Raw genomic sequence first — 21,086 nt, 5'->3', positions numbered from 1 at the left:
AAACTGAACAGTTTAGTATGCTTTTAACTTATAAAAGTATAATGTTTTACAAGAGGCTGTGTTTTTGGACAGCATCATGCAGATTAAGATATAGTTATCAGTCAGTCAGTCAGTAACGCTGTCTAATATTGATAGGCCTACATCAAGTATCTGCAGTGAAATCCTGTTTTTTATGTGCTTAACATTTTTTTGCATGATGAACATATCAATCTATATCATCATCTTTAAAATGCGCCTTTATTTTGAAATTCATATGGCATGTCTGTGTGACTACTGTCTGGAAGAGTTGAGTCATAAAATTGTCAGATAATTTAGTTGCGTTTTGTGAGTTGACATAAATGTAACTGATTGTGGTAAACAGACATCGTGTCTGATGATCTTAATTGATTGATTAATCGAATCAAAATCATATCGTGGCAGACTTTGTGATCTGGGCAAATAATTAATCATTTTCCAAAGAACTGATATAATATCGAATCATGTTGAAACTTGTGATTTAATGGTTATGAGTTTTCCTGTACCAACTTCTTTTATTAAACAAAAGAAGCCAACCTTCTCATGTATGAAGGATGTATGCCAAGGCATTAGTGTTGTCATGATATTGTCATTTCTCATTTCAAAACGATACTTTGAAAGATATTGAGATTCAGTACATTTTGACTCAGCACTGAGGGCACAGATTTTCTGATTTTCATTAAAACAAAATATACAAGGCTATAGGATGACAACGGATAATCAACAAGAGCAAAAGACACAAGTGATGAGAAAAAGACAGCACTGTGCGTAAGAGAGAGGAGGCGGGACTGTGGGCGCTGTCAGCAGCGTGCTGTCAGAGAGAAGAGAGAGTGAGAAACTGCAGCTGGCCTCGAACTATCGAGACCATGGAAAATTATTTTTGACCACACTTTATAGCATACAGAACCTTCCAGATGCTTTGTTGTCACTGTAACAAGGCTACTGCTGGTTAGCATATTAATCAGTTGATCATAAAATAATCAATAGATTAATAGATGATAAAATACTCATTAAGGTTGCTTTCATGCCTAGTTGGTTTATTTGGTCTGGACCAGGGGAAAAATGATACATTAGTGCCTTTTATTTTGTGTTCATGCTGACTTTTTACAAACAAACCAAAAAGAGTCATCCTGCACCATCAGGAAGTCACATTCTGGTGTCAGACAGATCTTAGTGCAGCATTTTAATGCTTCTGATGTGTTTATTTATGTTCCTTCGTGTCAAAAAACATCTCATAAAATGATTCTAAGCATTATTTAGCAAATTGCTGCATGTTATGAATAATGACTAAAGGTAGAGATGAGGCAAAAAGGAGGCGACTTGTCCAATAATGATTCAAGACTTACTACTGTGAGATTTGTTCATTTGACAAAGTACACAGACAACAACACAAGACCAGCAGTTTCTGACCATGTAATCAGGGAAAATGCCTGCAGTAACCTGCATACATGTGAAATTATTTGGATATCAAATGTGCAGTCGCTGCCTGAACAGATTTCATGGTGAGTAGATGGATTTATATATAGTTCAGCATTTGAAATAATCTTAAAACCACAAGAGAGTCTGCTTGGAAGCAAACATCAACCCAAACAAACAGCACTAAAGGGCCAAAGGAACCAGGGAGAATTTTGACAGAACCAGGCAGGTTGGGTGTAAAAGCAACCGCAGTTGCAGCTGGGACTGAACAATTAATTGAAATGTTACTGAAGTCACAATATAGTCTATTGCAGTTTTCAAATCGCAGTATGCACAATATATGTTAAAGGCGAAATGTGTGTCAAAATACCATTTTTAAATGAAATATCGAGGAGCTGCAGAGGTGATCTGGCCAACACATCATTCTCTAGACTTCAGAAAACACACCGTAATCGTTTGAATGTGTTTTTTTCAGTGAAAATGAGAAGAGTGATGTAAAAATTATCCTGTCCTCTAATATCAGAAATCATATTGCAATTGCAATACCAATCAAACTCATTGCAAATGGATATTTCTCCAAACTTATTCAGTCCTAACTGCAGCTTTGAATCTTTTACTAGACTTGTTGACAGTAAGAGAAATATAGAACATCACCAGCTTTGTCCATTAAATGTTGTCCAATAAGGAATACAAGAACTTTTCCCAAATAAAATGGTAATTATGATTTGTAAACCCCTAAATATCTTAAAGTATCCATAATCAAACTCAGTGAATCTGGAAACCAGGAATTTCATATCAGCTCTCATCATCTGACAGTTTTTCACTCTCAGTGCTACAGACGGTATCAGCCACAAAGATGCATTTCCATCTATGCTGACAGTATCATGCTGAGTTTAGGATACTCAACCCTGGCCAGGTTATTAGAAGATTATTTCCTAAAGCAAGCCAAGTCACACAGCGAGTGTGTCCATGCAAAACACAAGAAGCACCAGCTAATGCTCTGTGAACTGCCCTCTGATGAAAGCAGTACACATGTCTTGCAGAGGATGAAAAAATACACACATCCCCTACAAATTGTTGTTTGGTGATCAGCTCTAGTCTACATCATTTAAAACTGCTAAACGGTTGCCTTGTTATCTCGGTGTGTTGAATGTTGTTTCTTCTTGGCCACAGTCGGTCTGTACACGATTGTTGAGAGGGAGCAGAGGAGGAGGTTAATCTAACTGTCTGAACTAACAGCCTTAAACATCACTGCAGCTCACATAATTGTGATGTTCATTCCCAGCCGTGGCCCTTGATAAGTAGCTGGTGTAGAAATAACACATGAGTGCGTTTAATGAACGGGTAATTTGTGCTCTAATGTCTGTCAGCTTATTTGAAAGGCCACAATTAATCTGGTTGGAGAGAAACAACTGTGGGATGAGGATGTCTCAAGACCGCATGGAGAAACTCGCACCTGACATGTAGCATGCGTCAGTAGCTGTTTGCATGAGAGAATCCCGAGTTTTCCATACCGGTTTGTGTTTACATGTGTGCATATATGAGACTTGTATCCTACTCTGGTTTTCCATCAGCAGATTCCTCTTGTAGCCCTTAGAAGCCGTTGTGTTTGTGAAGCAGACCTCCCACCCTGCCATTGTCAGCACAGCTTATTGCTTTGAGCTCCTCTTTCTGCTCCGCTGCTTCTCCTGAGACACACACACACACACACGCACACACGCACAGGGTCTATAAGGACTGCAAGCTTGTGACCTGCTGCAACAACAAGCATGTTAGTTGTTGATGAACCTCTAGTTGTTTATGTCACCAGTGAGGGTTGTAACTGGCTGCTTATTTGCTGCACCACTCGGTCTCATCGTCTAAATTAAGGCTAAATATTTTTGCTAACACTAGTATTTTTGTAAGAATAGGGCTGCACAGTTCATTGCCATATTATGTGTATATGGCCACGTGCAGTATCCAAATCACAGAACAGAGCTAAATCCTAATTTTTTGAAAAAAGAAAAATGTGAGAAAACAGGATTATAATGAAATACTGTAGTGCTACAGAGATGCCCTGGACTAAAAGAAAAAATGTTTGTTTGGTACAGACCCAACAAATATCACATCATCACAATTTTAATACATATTTTTTTAAATTTGTAATGCAAAATGATCATTCCCACTAATCGTATCATGATTGCAAATGTCAAAATGGTAATAATCACCATCAATTTTCTTTTGCCGTATTGTGTAGCCCAGTATTGAGGTCCATCTGAAATGAAAGAAATCAATATACAGTGTATTAAAACTGTAATGATTAATAGATTATTAATCGACTATTAAAATAATTTCCAAATATTTTGATGATCAATCATTTTACATCTTCTTTTTAAATAAAATTCAAATTTTCTTATTTCAACTTCCTCTCTGACAGTAAACTGCATGCCTTAGGGTTGTGGACAAAACAAGACATATGAGGCCCGAGCTTGTCTGAGATGGACTGACAGAAAGAGGAAAAGGGTGCAGTGGTCCTGACGAGTCCACATTCATTTTAGATTCAGATTGTTTTTGGAAATCATGGATGTTGTTACCATGTTGATTTAAGAGGTTTGGATTGTTACCAGCGCTAACATCAAAAGCCAGCGTCTGTGATTTTATGGTGATGTGTTAGTGCCCATGGCATCATGGGTAACTGTCATATCTGTGCCTCATCAGTGCTGAAAGGTACATACAGGCTTTGAAGCAACATGTGCTGCCATCCAGATGATGTCTTTTTCAGAGACGTCCCTGTTTATTTCAGCAAGGCACGACACATTGTGTTCCAACAGTGTGTCCTCATAGTAAAAGAGTTCAGGTACTAGACTGAGCTGCCTGTAGTCCAGACCTTTCTCCCATTGAAAATGTGTGATGCATTATGAAGCACAAAATACAATAACAGAGACCCCGGACTGTTGAACAGCTGAAGTCGTATATCAAGCAAGAATGAGAAAGAATTTCACTTTGAAACTTCTGACTGAGTGTTGTTAAAATAAGAGATGGTGTATCACAGTGGTAAACATGATCCTGTCACAACTTTTTGGGAACATGTTGCAGGAATTAAATTCAGAATGAATGTATATAGACAAAATAAGGTTAATCGGATTGAACATTTAATAACTTGTCTTTGTACTGAATGTAATTGAATATAGGTTGAAAAGTCTTGCATTCTGTTTATTTACATCAAAACAATGTCAGTTTTTCAGAATTGTGGCTGTACATCCACATAAGTAAATATTAAAATGCTTAGTACCATTATAGTGAAGAGTGATGCAATAATAATTAGAACTAGGGTATTTATCTAGTTTTATCTAACTCTGCTTTCATAGAGTTTAAGATCAGTAAATACTGAGCCTGGTCAGCCTGCTGTACCACAGTAGTGTTGACTTTGTCTTTGAGGAAGCTGTACTTGGAGCTGTGTGACGCAGCCCAGCAGTGAGTCAAGGCAGCGCTGCTGATATGAGGGTAATAACAGAACTATGTCTTGGTTTGGACCGGGCAAAAGAGCTGCTTTAGACGGAAAACTGTGAGTCATGGCACAGGCCTTTGTCACGGACTTGTGACACTGTGGATCATAACGTCTGACTGCAGTTATGAGTTTTCCTGTCCCTCTGTCTGAAATATTGTGCTTTCTTTAACATAGCTGAGTGTCAGTGAGTGAGGAGGCAGGGAGCTGAGGGCCTGGCCTCAGAGAGCACACACACCGCCTTTCTGCTGCTCTGTGGTTGAACCTTTCCTTCACGTGATGGAGCTTAGTGAGTCAGTCTCTGTGCGATGTGGAGACCATCAGTTTACCACAACTTGTCTCTTACAATGCTCAGTCTGGTCACTGATTTCATGCGTTACTTGAAGAAAGAATGCAAGGAATATTTTTCCTTTCATCGTCTTCCTCTTTCCCATTTCCTTCCTTGTCCTTCTTTCTCTGAAGTGGCCTCTATGGAAACCGCCTGTGTGTGTGACAGGTGTTTTCATCAACTGGCGAGTGCTGCTAAGGATTAGTGTGTGTGTGTGTGTGTGCACATGTGCGCCTGTGGCAGCAAACAATAGTTTCTTAGTTGTGCCCTGACTGACCTCTGGCCCTTATCTTTGTTTCGGGGGGGCTTCAGGACTCCACCCGTGTGTGTGTGTGTGTGTGTGTGTGTGTGTTCATTCAATAATGACAAGGGATGAAGTGCCAGACTTGGCCTGTAGAATTCCTTTCCCTCATCATGAGTCTTGTTAGAAAAAATACACAGTCAGCTACCTGAAACTCCACAGATTTGAGGCTGTGCTCCCACTTTTCAGACTCTTGGTACATGAGTGTTGAGGTGGGCACACATTTACTGATGTGACTGCCCCAAGTTGTCCCTCCACTCAAAGCCTAATCTAGAACTCTGAAGTAAAATTAAAGTCACTCAATTGCAGTTGTGTTCATCAGTATTGCCTCTGCTGTTCCCCTTGGCTAGAGCTTTAATCAGGCCTGAAAAGTTGAGCGCGATGAGGCCCAATCCTGACAAACATCTGTCCGAAACCAACCTGACCCCGACCCTCATCAGCATATTTCAGCTTGAACTTAACACGCTTCTCTCTGTGCGAACAACCTGCAAAAACACTAAAACTAAAACTTTCATTCCTAAGTTGGTTTTCAAGAACTCATCCTCACTGATACATGCCACTGTTTCTTGACTCAGTAACATTTTGTTGTCTTGTCTGTTAGCTACTCTCTGTTGCCTGATGTATCCTCCTTGTTCTTTAAGCTGCTATTCTCATTGCTCTGCCTGTGTGTCTTACTGTTTGTGGCTTGCCTATTTGTTTATTTGTGGGTATTTGTTGGTTTGCCTGTTTTGTTCTTGCCATTGTTGCATCGCTTTGTCTTGTTGCCTGTTTGATTTTTGCTGTTTCCTGCTTTGTTTTTGCTTTTTCTGTTTGCCGTGCATGATTGTTCAACTTTTGTTGCTGTTCATGTTGTCTACTGTTGTTACCTTGCTTTGTCTGTCATGCTGTATGCACATGCTGCGTTGTTGTTGCTGTACTACCTGGTGATGCTGTCTATCAGCCACCTGCCCGTGGCTGTATTTTTCTACTGTGTGTCTTTTATCCAGTGCTTGTCGTGCACATTGCTGTCTTTTAACTTTTGATACCCTTTCAGTCCCCACTTCCTTTTCCTCAAGAGGCTGGGTCGCTGTAGTAAATAAGAATTAGTTCTTAATGACTTGCCTGGTTAAATAAAGGTAAAATATAATGCAGTGAAGCCAGTGACAGGGACAATACATGTGGGGAATTAAAATAGGCAAAGACTAAACTAGCGAGAAGAATGAAAAAAATATATAGTACAGCATGACCTTGATGAACCCATCGTGTCCTGTTGACTTTAGGCACCAATCTCAAGCCCTACCCTTGGCTGATGGTGGCTGAACAGTGAGTTTATGGTACGGCTCTCTCAAAGGCTGCAGTAGTTTGTATTTTGAAAATGGACTCATGTTCCAGTCACTTCTTTAGCAAAAATGCCAAATTCTCGATCAGCTTCTCAAACCTTTGCATTTGCTGCTTTTGTTTGTCATATGCAGTGGTGGACAGTAACGAAGTACATTTACTTGAGTACTGTACTTAAGTACAATTTTTGAGTATCTGTACTTTACTTGAGTATTTGTTTTTGTGGAAACTTATTACTTTCACTCCACTACATTTCAAAAACAAATATTGTACTTTTGACTCCACTACATTTCTAGGAAAGTTGTTGTTACTTTTTGACTGAGCGCATCGTTGAAGTCAGCTGTTGCTGTTTTTTCTTTTCTAAAATGCAGTTGGTCACATGCTGTGTTTCTCACAAAACACAGGAAACCAATCACAGTAGCTCCTCTCAAATGGGATTGATGTAAAAGCAGAAATACGTCCAGGCGCTCTGTAACAAGAACAAGTAAGCTCTCCGTCTTTCATTCAAACAAAAAGCAGTAATGGTGACAGCAGGACAAAGACTAAATTAAATCTCAAGATGTTATTATAATTATTCATTATTCCAGGTAGCTTTTAAAGTTGGATTGTTTTTATTGGGGTGAAAAATACCACATAATTCATGTATATACTGCCTCTGAAGACAGAAAGAAATCTCAGTTATTTAACAGACTTGGAGAACTCCTTACAGTCAGCTTCAATCTAATTTTATGTGGTGATTTTAATACAGTTACATCAGAAAATGACAATAACTGTCCTTTTTGTTTTTGATTGCATTTCTCTGCTGAAGTTTTTATAGGTGTTTCTATAGGCTTTGTGTAGCAGAGTGGTTCTACAAGCAGGTCAGTGCATCATTAGATGGTTTCAGAGAGTTACAAGCTTCTGTAAATGCATCATGAAATCAATACAGCATGTATTTATATTAGAAAATGTACTTTGTAATTTGTACTTTTGAATACTTAAGTATTTTTATAAACGTGTACTTCTGAATACTTAAGTATTTTTAAAACCAAGTACTCTAGTACTTTAACTCAAGTAAAATTTTGACTGAGCAACTTTCACTTGTAGTTGAGTAATATTTGACCAGGAGTATCTATACTTTGACTCAAGTACTGGTGTTGAGTACTTTGTCCACCACTGGTCATATGACAGCAATTACAAATCTTAAGCTTTTGAGTGATGGGCAAGCAAGTGGTGCAGTGGGTCATTTTTATTGACTTTGTTATGAAATGAAAATCTTTTACTGTAAAATCAGCTCATTCCCAGAGTTTTATGGGCGACTAAATTGGTTTATTTTCAGACAAGTGAGCAATGCAAATAATACAGTGCTATTGAGAAGGCAGAACAAGATTTACATTTAATCTCTCTGTGCAGGTTTAACTTGTGCAGTTCTAGTCTGTGTTAATGTGACTGCATTCAATTCAGACTTGCTCTCTGTTGGAATTGTTACAGAAATATTGAAAAACTAAAAGTGGCTCTGCACTTTTTTAGACATGAGACCAACTTGTAAAATTGCCATCACATTTATGTAACAAATGGATGTCTAAAAGGGACTTCAGTATCCTTTATGAAATTAGCATCAGATCAAATTTTTTTTTTTTCACTTTACCTCCCTACTGTATAAGTAATTTTTGTCCCTAGATTAGTGTTATTTATCCATCTAGTTTATTTTGGCGCAAGTTGCCAAGTTTTGGAGATATTCTTTCCAACATAATGGGATTAAATGGCACTCAACTTGTGGTGCCCAAAGCATCACATAAAAAGCATTTGAGAAATTGAACACCAGTGTCTTTTTCCAGAAATCATGACCAGGTTACACAGACCTTGTTTCATGTAGGAGCTACAGAAATCTCTGTGGGCAATATGTCCAAAACTTTTGGGGAGAACCAGTAATCTGGGTGTCAAGTAAGGGCAGCATATGAATTTATGATCAACCATCTTGCAAACATCGTCATCATCAAGAAAAAAAAAATACAACTTTTGATAGGTGCGATATAAAAATATGATGGTAATGAGTGCACTGAACTGGAGAATTCTCAGTTTAACACCGTCTTTTCTTCATGTACCCTTTGTAGCGTGCGTCAGTGGGCCCGCAGGCTCCACGCCGGTGCTGAGACAGGATGAAGAGGTTCAGGCGGCACGGCCAGGAGTCCCAGAGAGATCGACTCAAACAGGAACTCTTCCAGTTCAACAAAGTAAGTGACACAACGCACAGTTCAGAACATGTCACAAAAGCTGACAGACATGACGAGAAGACAAAAATCATATCAGCAGACTCCCCAGAATTTTTCTCAAAAGAATATTGAACATTAAAGTGCACTTAAACAACCAGAGAACTTCTTCTGGGTGTTAGCTTTCTTTTTCCTGAGCTGTTTCTTTGCTTGTTGTGCATTTGCACAAAGGTGTATCATTGTCTAAACAGAATTTGCCAAATGTTATGTGGTGTTAATAGCTTGTTAAGCTACCATTAAGTCATTTTGTGTTTACATTTATGCCTACTTTGACCTGTTTGATAAACAAGTGAGAGATTGTGGTTACATGAGGTTGACATGATGAAGTAGAAATAAAATTAAAGGTTAGCTTCTGTCAATAATGGTTAATTAATTTTGTGGGTCATTTTTTTGTCTGAATTGGAGGTAGTATTTTTTTTGCATGTGGTAGTGAGCTCTTCATTTTAGACTTTATTGTGGGGCACTATAAATCATTGATTACTTCTCTGACTTCTGTCACTGCTGTTGATGGTACATGTGATGAATTAATGATAATTCCAATGCTATAAATAGTCACAGCTGTGGGTAATGGTCACGTATAATGACAGTAGCTCTCACCTGGTTGAGGGCCGATGCGACATGGTTCGTAGAAGAGTGCTTCTTCTTCGCGGTTCTCTTTATTGGCAGATATTAAGACTGATGTATCATCGAGGTATTGACACACTGAATATTTGTAATGCTTTCAGTACTCACTTTTCTGACACACACCACTGCAGTGGCCACATAGCCTTCCCTCCTCCCTTACTCACAGTGATGTCTTCTCGTCACTCATTTCATTTGCTCTGGTTGAATATCTGTTGTTATGTTATAGCCTTGTTATCTATTTTTTAATAAAAATCTAAAATTGTATGCAATATTGAGTCAGTTTCTCCCCTTGGTTGATATTTGATTTGTTAACAAATATTGATTTTTTTCAAGATATTCCTGTATTGTGACAACAATAGTCTACGTCTGTTCATGGCTAACTGTAGGCAGGGGAAATTTGTCTTTACACACGGCTGTAAATCTGACAAAAGAGTCTATGCATGCACACACTCAGTTTTATACATCTGGTTCCTGGAGAATGCTAACTATGCACAAAAGACTGCACTATAGATGTCCCAAAAAAGGAACAGTCTTTGGCTCAATTCCAACTCCACCCCTTGGCTCTACCCCTCCGTTTTGTGCATAGCTGTGGAGCGTAAGGTGTCCTGTTTTGTCCTGAGGGGTAGTGGTCATCTTGACCCAAATGAAGCTCCAAACACAACGATTTCAGATACTGACTCCAAACGGAGTAGTGCAGGAAAATTTCCAGAATGCTTTGTTAAGAGCGGCAGTGTAAAATGAAACCTGGCTCCTGGTCAGGAGGAAGAAGTCAATATCATCCCCAAAATCACATGCAAAAGTGTAAAGATGCACTAGAATATCTTGATATCTAATGATGTTTTGGAATATGTTGATTTGAGATACAAAATAAAATGTGGACCTCATTGGATCAATATGACAAACACTTTAGAAAAAATTCTATTGTGACTTTAATAGAGTGACAATTTTCTTCACTTCCCTCCTCATCTGATATCAGTGCAAGCAGATTTTTTTATGGGCAGGACTATTCTGAAATAGCCGACATGTACATGTGCTTCCTGTGTAGAGAGTTCTGCAGGGATGACGTATTTTTGAATGCCAACCCAAAAGTTAGCATCGCTCTGGTTCCCTCCACACCAAACCAGTGGGATTTGTCCTTTGGAATATTGCAGGAAGTAACAAAATAACTAACAAAAGTTTATGATACTGACACATTTTGTTCAGCAAGATAATCTTGACCACAACCACTTTTTGAGTCATAAATGCAGCAGTCAGCAATCACCAGCACTAAGTGATTGGTGTTAGGTGTGATTTCCTTTAATGTCCCCGGCATCCTCTGTGGTCACATTTGGTAACTTGTTAGCAGCTGCCTTTTTAAGAGACATAAAAGTTTCAAAATTCAGTGGAGTGGAGTAGTAACTGGTGTATTTTATGTTGTTAAACAAAACATGAAAATCTCTTCAGCTTGTGCTAACCTCAGACCTCATTTCAGACATCTAACCAAAAACTCATTCCAAAAAAACTACAATAATACATTGACTTGGAGACGAGGTAACCAATATGCTCATTTAAATACTCATTTGACATTTTTAGGCCTCGATTCTGCAGCTCCTTACTGTCAATACATTGATCTGTGTTCTTCTGTCCTGCACATTTACTCAGATTTGTCACAATAATAGTTAACAAGGGTTGTAAACAACTGGCTTTAAAGGAACAAGATGTAACAATTGTGTGTCCAGAAATGTGTATAACAGTCCAAATAGTGAGTTGGAGTTCAACCTATTTAATATACAGGAACAATGCAGTCCTTTAATATGAAATGTATATTGCTAGTAATCATGATGTAACAGTCCTTGTGGTAAGCTGTGTCAGGAATGAGAATGCATACAGCCTTGTAAGCACCGGTCTAAGGAGCAAAAACAACTGAATGCATTGTAGAAAAATATAAACAGCCCTTTCAAACAGAATGAAACTGATTTAGAAATTGGCTGTTTTATTCTAACTGAGGTGGATACAGGGGACATTTTTATCCTGATTGATTATTATTATTATTATTATTATTATTATATAACTAAACAAAAATTTTGCACAACTGCATCACATGAACAGGACTATACATTTCATGTTTCTGTTGTCTGTCATCCACCTGCTGTTATCTGCAGTATGTTTTGCTGCAGTCTCTTGTCTCTATCCTGTCATTGTCTCTGCTGTCACAGCTCTGTCTCACCCCTACCCCTGTCTGTCTCCATCTCCCCCTCAGACAGTGGAGCATGGATTCCCCCACCAGCCCAGTGCTCTGAGCTACAGCCCCTCGCTGCATCTGCTGGCCATCGGCACCCGCTCCGGAGCCATCAAACTGTATCCTTCACTGTACCTGACTTGTGAGTGTAAATAGTTGTCAGGGTGGAATCAGAGCGTCATGTTTGAACTTGAGGGAGGCAGTGCTAATGAGCAGCTGTGACGCTGCTAAATCCTCGTCTGCGGTTCACATTGGGCACCTGGCTCAGGTATTTCATTTTCCCACGCTGTTGCTCAACGCCGCCTGCCATTCTCAGACAGCGGAGTCTGTGCCGCCATAGCCTTTTGCACAATTACGCTCATTGACAGTGCAGCGGAGCCAGTCGGTACACTCTCCCCATTGACACAGAGAGACACACACTGGTTTTGATAACCACGGTACCCTCTCTCATTAGGATAATCCAGTCATACAATGCAGCAGATTGTTCGGGGATAGAACAGAAGGAGGACACAGGAAAAAAAGGCAAATCTGTGAATGGATATTTTGCGTCAAAGTGCAGGACGCTTCAGGCAAAGTCAAAGAACAGAGCAGCTTCTGTTGTTTTTATGGAGCACACAATTTATTTGATAATGTGACGTTTTAATCTGTCTCCACAGGGACATTGTTGTTTCTCCACAGCGAGGTCGGGGTCAGATACACTGCAGCAGCCCTGCAGCTCATTCAATGGCTTGCTCACTGACACTGAAGCAGCGTGGGAGATTAAAGTCATTGCTCATAGCGATGGACAGACTCCCTGCTCTCTTGTGGCTTTTCCACTGGCACTCTTGGCTGTGCGGAGTCAAACCGTGCCACGCGGATTTGCATGTCCATTACCACTTCAGCAGCAGAGCTGTGCCGAGTCACGCCTGTGATGGACCTCCCCTGGACTGGGGCCAAAGTGAGCCCAACCCGCCTCCAAGCGGACTGTGGAGATGTTTTGTCGACCGTGACCAACCCGTGAAGACCCTCATAGTCAGCTCATGTCTGCTCAGGAGAGCAGAGAGAAAGACGTTTTTAAAAGTGCCTGTGTTCAGCTCTCAGTTCGTTAGAAGCTAATCATTGTGGTTTGAGGTTTCATTTAGTCTTGCTTCATAATAAAAGATTTTGAATAACACAGTAACACAGTACTTTTATTATAAAGAATTTATAGGAAGTTCAGTGTTTATTTGCTGCTGCAGCTGCTTGACTTTGAGCTAAGCTGCTCGTCTTCAGTTAAAAGACAAACTTTCAAGCAAGCAGCCCCGCTGTGCTGGGCTGGTGTGCTGAGTCAAACCAAGTCAAGCCAAGCCAGCACATGTGTATGGAAAAGGGTACCTGTCAGCCTGGACTCTGTACAGCTCTTTTTATACTGACCAAAAACCCCAATGACATGTGTCCTGGGTCAAATGACTCTGCAGCAGTCACAGGTATTTATCAACTCCAGTTCTGAACAGCAGTGATGTAAATATGATGCCTGGGTGGCTATTTTCGCGGGAGGTAATGAAGGCTTGCAGCCTCTGTCAGCTACTTCTTCAACTCTTGTGCTCCTTTTCCATGTGCGCTGCTTGGTTCGACTTGGTTTGCATCAGCACAGCACAGTTTGCACCTGCTTGAAGGTGAGTGTGTTTAACTGATAGTGTCTGTCTGTAGTAAAGCATCTAAATGGTGTATTAACATATTTCCTATAAATTCTTCACAATAAAAGACCCCCTTTTTTGCTATGTAAAAGCTTTTATTATGAAGCTGTAAAATCAGGAAATGAGTTTTAACTAGGGATGTCCCGATCCGATCACGTGATCAGAAATCTGGGCCGATCACGTGATTTTCAAATGATCGGAATCGGGTGGAAATTTTCGGATTTAACCTTACAAAACAACAAATATGGCCATGTTCACGTTTTAAATTCATCCTGAGGTACAAAGAGATTTTCAAATGGAATGACAATGGCTCAGTTTTAATTTTAACAAGTTCCACAACATCAATATTCATTGTTGCACAGACGGAAACAACACTGTAAACATCACAATTTACAGCAGGCGGGGAATTCAGACAACATAATAGTAGTGAGCTGGTAGTTAGTAGGCTAACGCAGGGCAAACGTGTCACCTTGGGACAGCGAAAATGTCTGCAGTTTGGAGGTATTTTAAACTGGACAGTGAAGGCAGTGCAACAGCCACTTGTAATGTGTGCAAACTGGGCATTTCGTGTGGTGGAAATGTGGATGTGTTCTCTTTTTTTCTTCTTCTTATTAATGCATTGCTGAAGCATCGGATCGGGACTCGGTATCGGCAGATACTCAAAATCAAATGACTCAGACTCGGGGGCAAAAAAATGTGATCGGGACATCCCTAGTTTTAACTTAACACAACTTCTAATAAAATAAAGCGGATACCTGAACGTACAAACTGTGACAAAGGAAAGAAACGTAACTTCAAACCACAGAGATTCAGTAAGAGGCTACAAAAGTACTGAATGCTGAACACACAGAGACTCAAACTCACCATGGTAACCTAAGCAGCACTTGAGTATGTTTAGTTCAGAGTATCAGCCAGTGTCAGCAGTCCTCTACTCAAACTCTTTTGTTACTAGACAGTGTAAATTGTCTCAGTCAGTGTTAATAAGTAAATAAATGCATAACATGAAAAGTAATAAAGAGCAGTAGAGGCAACGGCGTAACATACCTCCAAATCAGTCCAGCAGGTCTCTTCAGCTCACTTCAGTTTAGCGAAAGCCAAAGTGAAAGTGAGGAGTGCTCATTCTGTAGCTGCTTTTGGGGACTGAAATGTCCTCAGAAGTACTTTTGGAGGGCTGGCCTGCAGAGACATTTTGTTGTAAATCACTTTGCTTTCCGTAATTATATGAGAGAGGAAACGTACCCATAAACCACCATGTGTCCACTTTGGGGTTGAACGGATATTAACTAAAAGTCTCATGAATGGTGACCAAAGTTATACAGATATTGAATTGGATAAGTTCACTGTACTCCCAGCAGGATTCCTGACACTAAGCATGTTTTTACTGCCAAACTTAAAGGCAGTTTTCTTGGAAACAAGCAAGCTGTATCACCAAAACACACTGTGTTTCCTTGAACTTTAACCAGTGCATATTCTTCTGCATAACACATTTGTAAAGCCATTTACTATTTTTCAGCCATTTTTAAAAATATTTTAAATCCAGTGTTAACCTCAGGATGAAATAAGAGAGTCTAAAAATATTATGATGCTCAATGAGTTGGTAAATGTTCCTAAAAAGTACATCTACTTTCATTTTATGATTATTTTTGTAAACATAAAATCATAAAAATGTGAATGCCTTACTTAAATGTGATTAAGTTGCCTGACGAAGGTCTGTGAACAACTGTCTCTGAGAAACCCAGAGCTCACAGTTTGCAGGAATTCAACCTTTTCTTTCACATGTTTTTATCTCTATGCATCTATCTCCTAAATGTGCATTAGATAACATCTAATTTAAACTCACAACATGTAAATTCTGCTGCTCTCTCACATTTAAACAATAACAAAAGAAGTAGTTTGATGATGTTGTGAAGTAGCATGGGATCATGGGAGTTGTCTTCATTACTTTTTAAACATCCATCATTGATGGTGGTTGGTCGATGAAAGTCTTATCTGTCATGAGTCAGGCAGAACTCATGTTCAAAGATGAGGAAATAATTCCAGCTTCATCCTTCACACTCTGACGTGTCCAACAAATCCTGAAGTTATACCAGCTAGCTAGCATTGCCATCATGAAATGCACAGTTATCTCAAATAATTTCAGATTTCTTTGATTTTAATATTGTTAAATGTTTGGGATATTTTAAGTACACAATTCAACAAAATATATAGCATATGTTTAGCGACATTTTAATGCAGAAGTGTCACCTATGATAGTAAGTATTTTTCCTAAGTTTGTTTGCCCTGAGAGAAAAAATATCACAAATATCACTAAATATTATTCAACAAACCACCATCAACCACTGAGCATATCAAAAGTACCAACCTTTATTTAAAAAGCCACACTACATAACCTTACTTGTGATATCTCTTTCTGTATGTTTTATGTATTTTGTCTTGCTATAAATGACTCTTTCTCCCCTGTGCTTATCACTGTTGAGTGAATTGAGTCAGAAGTCTTGATCACTTGTTTTGAGTACATGTAATAGGACTTTGTCTACCACAAATCCAGTGTGTCCTTAACCAGTGCTCAGGTATGGAGCTCCAGGTGTGGAGTTCATGGGTCTGCATGATGAGAATGCTGCTGTCACACAGGTGCACTTCCTCCCCCACCAGGTACGTTCACAACACACATTGTTTCTGCTTTTTACAGAAGTCTCACTTTTTTTATCACAGAGAAAAAACACGTCTTTATGTGGACATGTATTCCCTACCGGTCATTAGGAAATGCTTTTTGGACAGTGTGGTTGATTATATGTTTTTATATTTAGGTTGAACTGGTGACTCTGCTGGATGACAACAGTCTGCACATGTGGACTTTAAGAGCTCACAAAGGACTGTCTGAACTTCTGGAGATAGGACGCTTCACTCTCACTGGACCACCTGGGTAAAACGCACACACACACACTAGTACACCCTTTTCCAGGGCAGGTAGTTTTTAAGGAACCTTTTTAGGAACTAGAGAATTTTATCTCCATTTCATAAAAATGGCTGTAGTTTCCTCCCCTCAAAAGTCCCGGACCTTCAGTTAGTACTTTCCAATCACTCAGGAGCCATCAAGGAGCTAGAGCTGACTAGATATCGTTAGATCGTGATATGGGATAAGGCTGTATTTCCATAAAGTGATGGCATTTTCTGAACTTACCAGACTGCTCTAGCTGTTCTGTTATTTACCTTTTACCTTCTGAGTCATTATGTTCACATCACTGATGATTTTTCATCAAAAATCCCAGTGTTTTAATATTATGTGAAAGCACCAAGTCATCCCAACAATATTGTTGCAATATCGATATCAAGGTCAGAAATAAGCTTCAAAAAGTTAAGAATTAACTAATGATGGTTGTTCTTCATCTTAGTCTATGAATGTACGTTGGTCCAAACCATTTTAAAGAGCTGAATTAGCTTCAAGTGGGAGGTTGAGTTCAACACCTAAAACTTGTCATGGCTTTGAAGATTTTACATGGTTCATGTCCAAATTATATTACTGAATATTTAGCCTTTGAGAGCTTTATTTATTTTCATAATTTTATTAAATGTATGCTTGTTTAATATCGATGTTTTACAACATGAGATGTTAGGAAGCGTATATAATGTCATTTCTTTTTCCTGCCTGCCTCCTAGCCATAAACTTCATTAACCACAATGAAAAAAAAGTTGTGTGACTTCTTGACAATATCCTGATGAATTTTAGGACTGTATGCACATTTGCATATTATATGTTTAATTTATCAACTTAAATGAATCAGCCAGTATTTGATTTTGGCCACATTGTCCAGCCCTACCATAAATATTAATTACGGTGCTGTCAGCTTCCTGCTACAGTAGAACGCTCTGTTAATACAGGTGCATGCCTCCCTTTGTGTTCAGCAAAAGGGAATGCACAGTTTTTTGGCAGCAGTAAAATGTTGTTAAAGGCTAAATGCCAACAAATAGATGGATTGAAACATGTTTTCAAATTTTGGAATTGATTAGATCTCTCTTTTTGCAATAAATTTTAACTTTTGGATTGAAATCTAACTCTACAAATAGTATAATACTAATAATATTAGTGTAACCTTTAATTATCTGTCCAAAAATACAAAGCTGAAACTGAATATGCAAAAAACAAAAAAAAAATCATATTCAACTATTTAGACAAAAATAAAAATAGAAAAATTCAAACACAATTTTCTGACATTTTTGAGACCAAATGATTCATCAAGAAAATAGTTGCAGATTCATAGATGATGACAGTAAAGTTTAGTTGCAGCCGTACTTCATACAGACAGCAGCTGCCAACTGATCTCACCACCTCCTCTTTTTCTTCTCCACCTCAGTGCCCCTCCAAGTGTGACCAGGGTGACAGCAGTGCTGGCTCACTCCTCAGGGGAGCTGCTGCTACTGGGGACAGAAGGAGGACACGTCTTCATAGTTGAAGTCCCAGGCTTCAGAGAGCTGGAAGAGAGAAACATCAGTCTGGATCAAGTCGCCAGCAGGTTGGCGGCTACACAACGCCAACACGCTACACATCAATTATAGCTTGGAGTCAGAGATGCACAGTGGAAAGATTCTACTGATACTGCTGCCAGATATATGCAATCATTATTTTGTTATTAATACATAGGATTTTTTTTAATATTTGCACAGTATAAATCAAAACATTAGATGCACTGAAAAGAGTTAACATACAGGACCCTTCAGCAAAATAGGACCTCGAGATGAGGATGGAGGAGTCACCTTTACATGGTCCTTTATGGTCCTTTTAGCACTTCATCCTACAGAACAGCTACCTAGAGGGCTACAGACTATATTGGAAGGGAAACAATAACAGTTAAAAATGTTTTAACCTGCTGATATTGTCTGTCATACTATAGGCTTTTTACTTGGGTACCGACAGGATTGGACAGTTAGGGTTACATAAGATACAAAGTTGAATTTAGTTGATTTTGGGCCTCTAGACTTGGTGGAAAATGAGGGCTATTATGGCTCACGCGGCTGGCGGCGAGAGCGCAGCCTCTCTCTCCGTTGGAAATAATGGCCAGGCTCTTAGCAATGTTGAACATGTGCTTTTGGCGTCAAAGCCCAGTGAGAGTCTGGGGCCCTTTTATTAATCCAACCTTGGTGGCAGCATGAGAGCACATGTTTTCCCAACTCTGAGATGTGAGATCTCTTTTAGTTTGTGATCCCTTAACTGTGTGTGTCTTTACTGTACAGGACAAAAAGTGCCTGTAGATTCCAGTCATGGGTGTGATGTTCAGGCTTTTTACAGTTTGTTCAGGTAAATGGTATCTCCCTGGCTTTAAATTGTTTGACTTACAATTCAGGGGTGTACTTCAAACAAGATTAATGGGTTAGCGAGGCATGTCGAGTTTTCAATGTCATGAACGTGGCTCCATGGTATCTTATTCTGCACATCTAACCTGCTCCAGAGGAGGTCATGTTCAGGGTTTCAGATTAAATCAGATGTAAAAAGTGCAGCTCTTTCACCAATTCTTTTCTTGACCATATTCTATATGGGCTATACAGATTGTCAGCTGAGGGAGGACATTATATATGCAAACCTGTGAGCCATATGTTAGTAATGTCAGCAAAGAAAGCTGTGTAGGTCCTGTATGCATCATCTTGTTACAGGAATCTCTGTGTGTTCAGTGGGTGAAACAGAAAATCCTTTTTTCCTGTTTCTTTCAGGTCTTAACTGTTTACATTTTACTCAGCAGATCATCCGTTCACTAAAGAATGAAGCAACTACACACACTTAAGATCATGTGTTTATACTTGACCCTGATCTGTTTGTCTGTTTTACACTGGTATGGCAGCCAATGAAAAGTAAAGGTCAACTTTATTGTCACATATACAATATACAGAGTACAACATACAGTCAGATTCAGTCTCTGAGTTTAATCTCTCCTTAGTATTGGGAGCTGTGGGCAGCCTGTGCAGAGCCTGGGGGCCAAGTGAGTGGATCAAGGGAGTATCATCAGGAGTATCATTTTTAAATGTATCAACTTTAAAGTTTGAGCTCTACAATGTGCAGTTGTCACATAAAAACTTAAACAGGAGACATTGGGAGTGATTAAAATTAATGTATTAACTAGGGCTGCAACTACTGTTTTAGTTGTTGATTAGTCGGTAGATATTTTCTCGATTGATGTATTCATATTTGTTTGCTCAATAAACTGTGAAAGCGCAGGATGACGTCCTGAAATGTCCAAAGATGTTCAGTTTGCTGTCATGAAGGATTAAAGAACCCCGGAAATATTCACAGCTAAGAAGCTAAAATCAGAGATATTGATTTTTTTCTTAAAATTACTCAAACCGATTAATCGAGTCTCAAAATAGTTGGTGATTAATTTAATAATCAATTCATCGTTGCAGCTCTGACATTAACTTCTGAATGTATTTGAAAAGTAATTCTTCTCTTGCTTTATTTGAAGCAACAGATTTATTTTTGCTGGAAAATATTTTTTGTATTCTTCATGCTCCTCCATTATAACAACCTGTTCCTCTTGACGAAAGATGGCAGCAGGCCACTGGTCCATTTTGTGCAGAAATTTATGAGAACATGCATACTGTTTATTTGGGACTGATGACAATTCTGAGGAGTAAAAAAAGAAAATTTTGATATTGTGATATCAGCTAATATTGCAGTGACCCTCGTGACAAAGATCTGTGATGGAGGCAGTTAAACAATAAACTTTTACATCAGGTCACTGAAAGAATTCACTTTTACTGGTATTTTTAGTCATAAATAAGACAAATAGAATAAACATATATATCAAATATACATAAAATGATGCCTATACAAAATTTTCATTACTGATATCTCTGTCCAGTGCCAGTAATCACCACAGTGACACCTGTTATCTCTGACTGAGGTTTTGGGAGTCAGCTAACACAAAGACAGCCTGGCTATGTTGAACTTCATGGAACACTCCTCTGAGACACTCAGTCCAAATGCATCAGCTTGAAAAACAAGAAAAGTTTACATTAATACTGGACAGCTTTGCTGTTTGTATCAGGTTCTCTAGTGTTTGTTTTGTTGCCTTTGGAAATCCACAGTTGTCTGTAATTCAAATGGATTGACCGTAAACAACTTAAATGAGTATTGCTCGTCGAAACTAAACCGCTGTCACACACAACACAATACATCACGGTGTCATCAACAGATCAGCTCTGTGCACTCTGCCTCTCAGTCTCTACAGATCGATAATGAGCTTCTTTCTGTTGTCTCTCACTCATTCTCTCCCCTCTCTTCTGCGTTTGTCCTCGCTCTCCTCCAGTGTACCAGATGACTACATCGGCCGCAGGAACCTGGAACACGTAGAGGCCTTACAGGAGAACCCGGTAAACCCAAACCAGGTTGTCATTGGCTACGGGCGAGGTCTCATGGTCATCTGGGATCTGGAGAGACAGTGTGCCCTCCAGCACATCCCCGCCACACAGGTAGGTGCTCAGTAACTCAGC

General features: G+C 39.2%; 1 protein-coding gene across 2 annotated transcripts in view; it reads left to right on the top strand.

The window, feature by feature from the left end:
• The window catches only part of llgl2 (LLGL scribble cell polarity complex component 2), a 47,079-nt gene that overhangs the window by 9,111 nt on the left and 16,882 nt on the right, over positions 1 to 21,086 (top strand). Inside the window, exons 2-7 of one of the 2 annotated variants that reach the window (XM_084740138.1) lie at positions 8,955 to 9,074; positions 11,974 to 12,071; positions 16,178 to 16,259; positions 16,415 to 16,530; positions 17,960 to 18,118; positions 20,903 to 21,065. In XM_084740138.1, coding sequence (XP_084596264.1) covers positions 9,000 to 9,074; positions 11,974 to 12,071; positions 16,178 to 16,259; positions 16,415 to 16,530; positions 17,960 to 18,118; positions 20,903 to 21,065 — 693 coding nt within the window. In that variant the 5' untranslated portion in view covers positions 8,955 to 8,999. Of the gene's footprint in view, positions 1 to 8,954; positions 9,075 to 11,973; positions 12,072 to 15,651; positions 16,260 to 16,414; positions 16,531 to 17,959; positions 18,119 to 20,902; positions 21,066 to 21,086 lie in introns of those variants that run through there. The other variant, XM_084740137.1, reaches the window with a different exon arrangement.

Source organism: Lutjanus erythropterus, chromosome 17 (genome assembly GCF_056507025.1).
Source record: "Lutjanus erythropterus isolate fLutEry1 chromosome 17, fLutEry1.hap2, whole genome shotgun sequence".
Taxonomy (NCBI): Eukaryota; Metazoa; Chordata; class Actinopteri; order Lutjaniformes; family Lutjanidae; genus Lutjanus; species Lutjanus erythropterus.
Note: the sequence above shows the minus strand (reverse complement) of the source record. Positions and strands in the feature narration are given on the sequence as shown.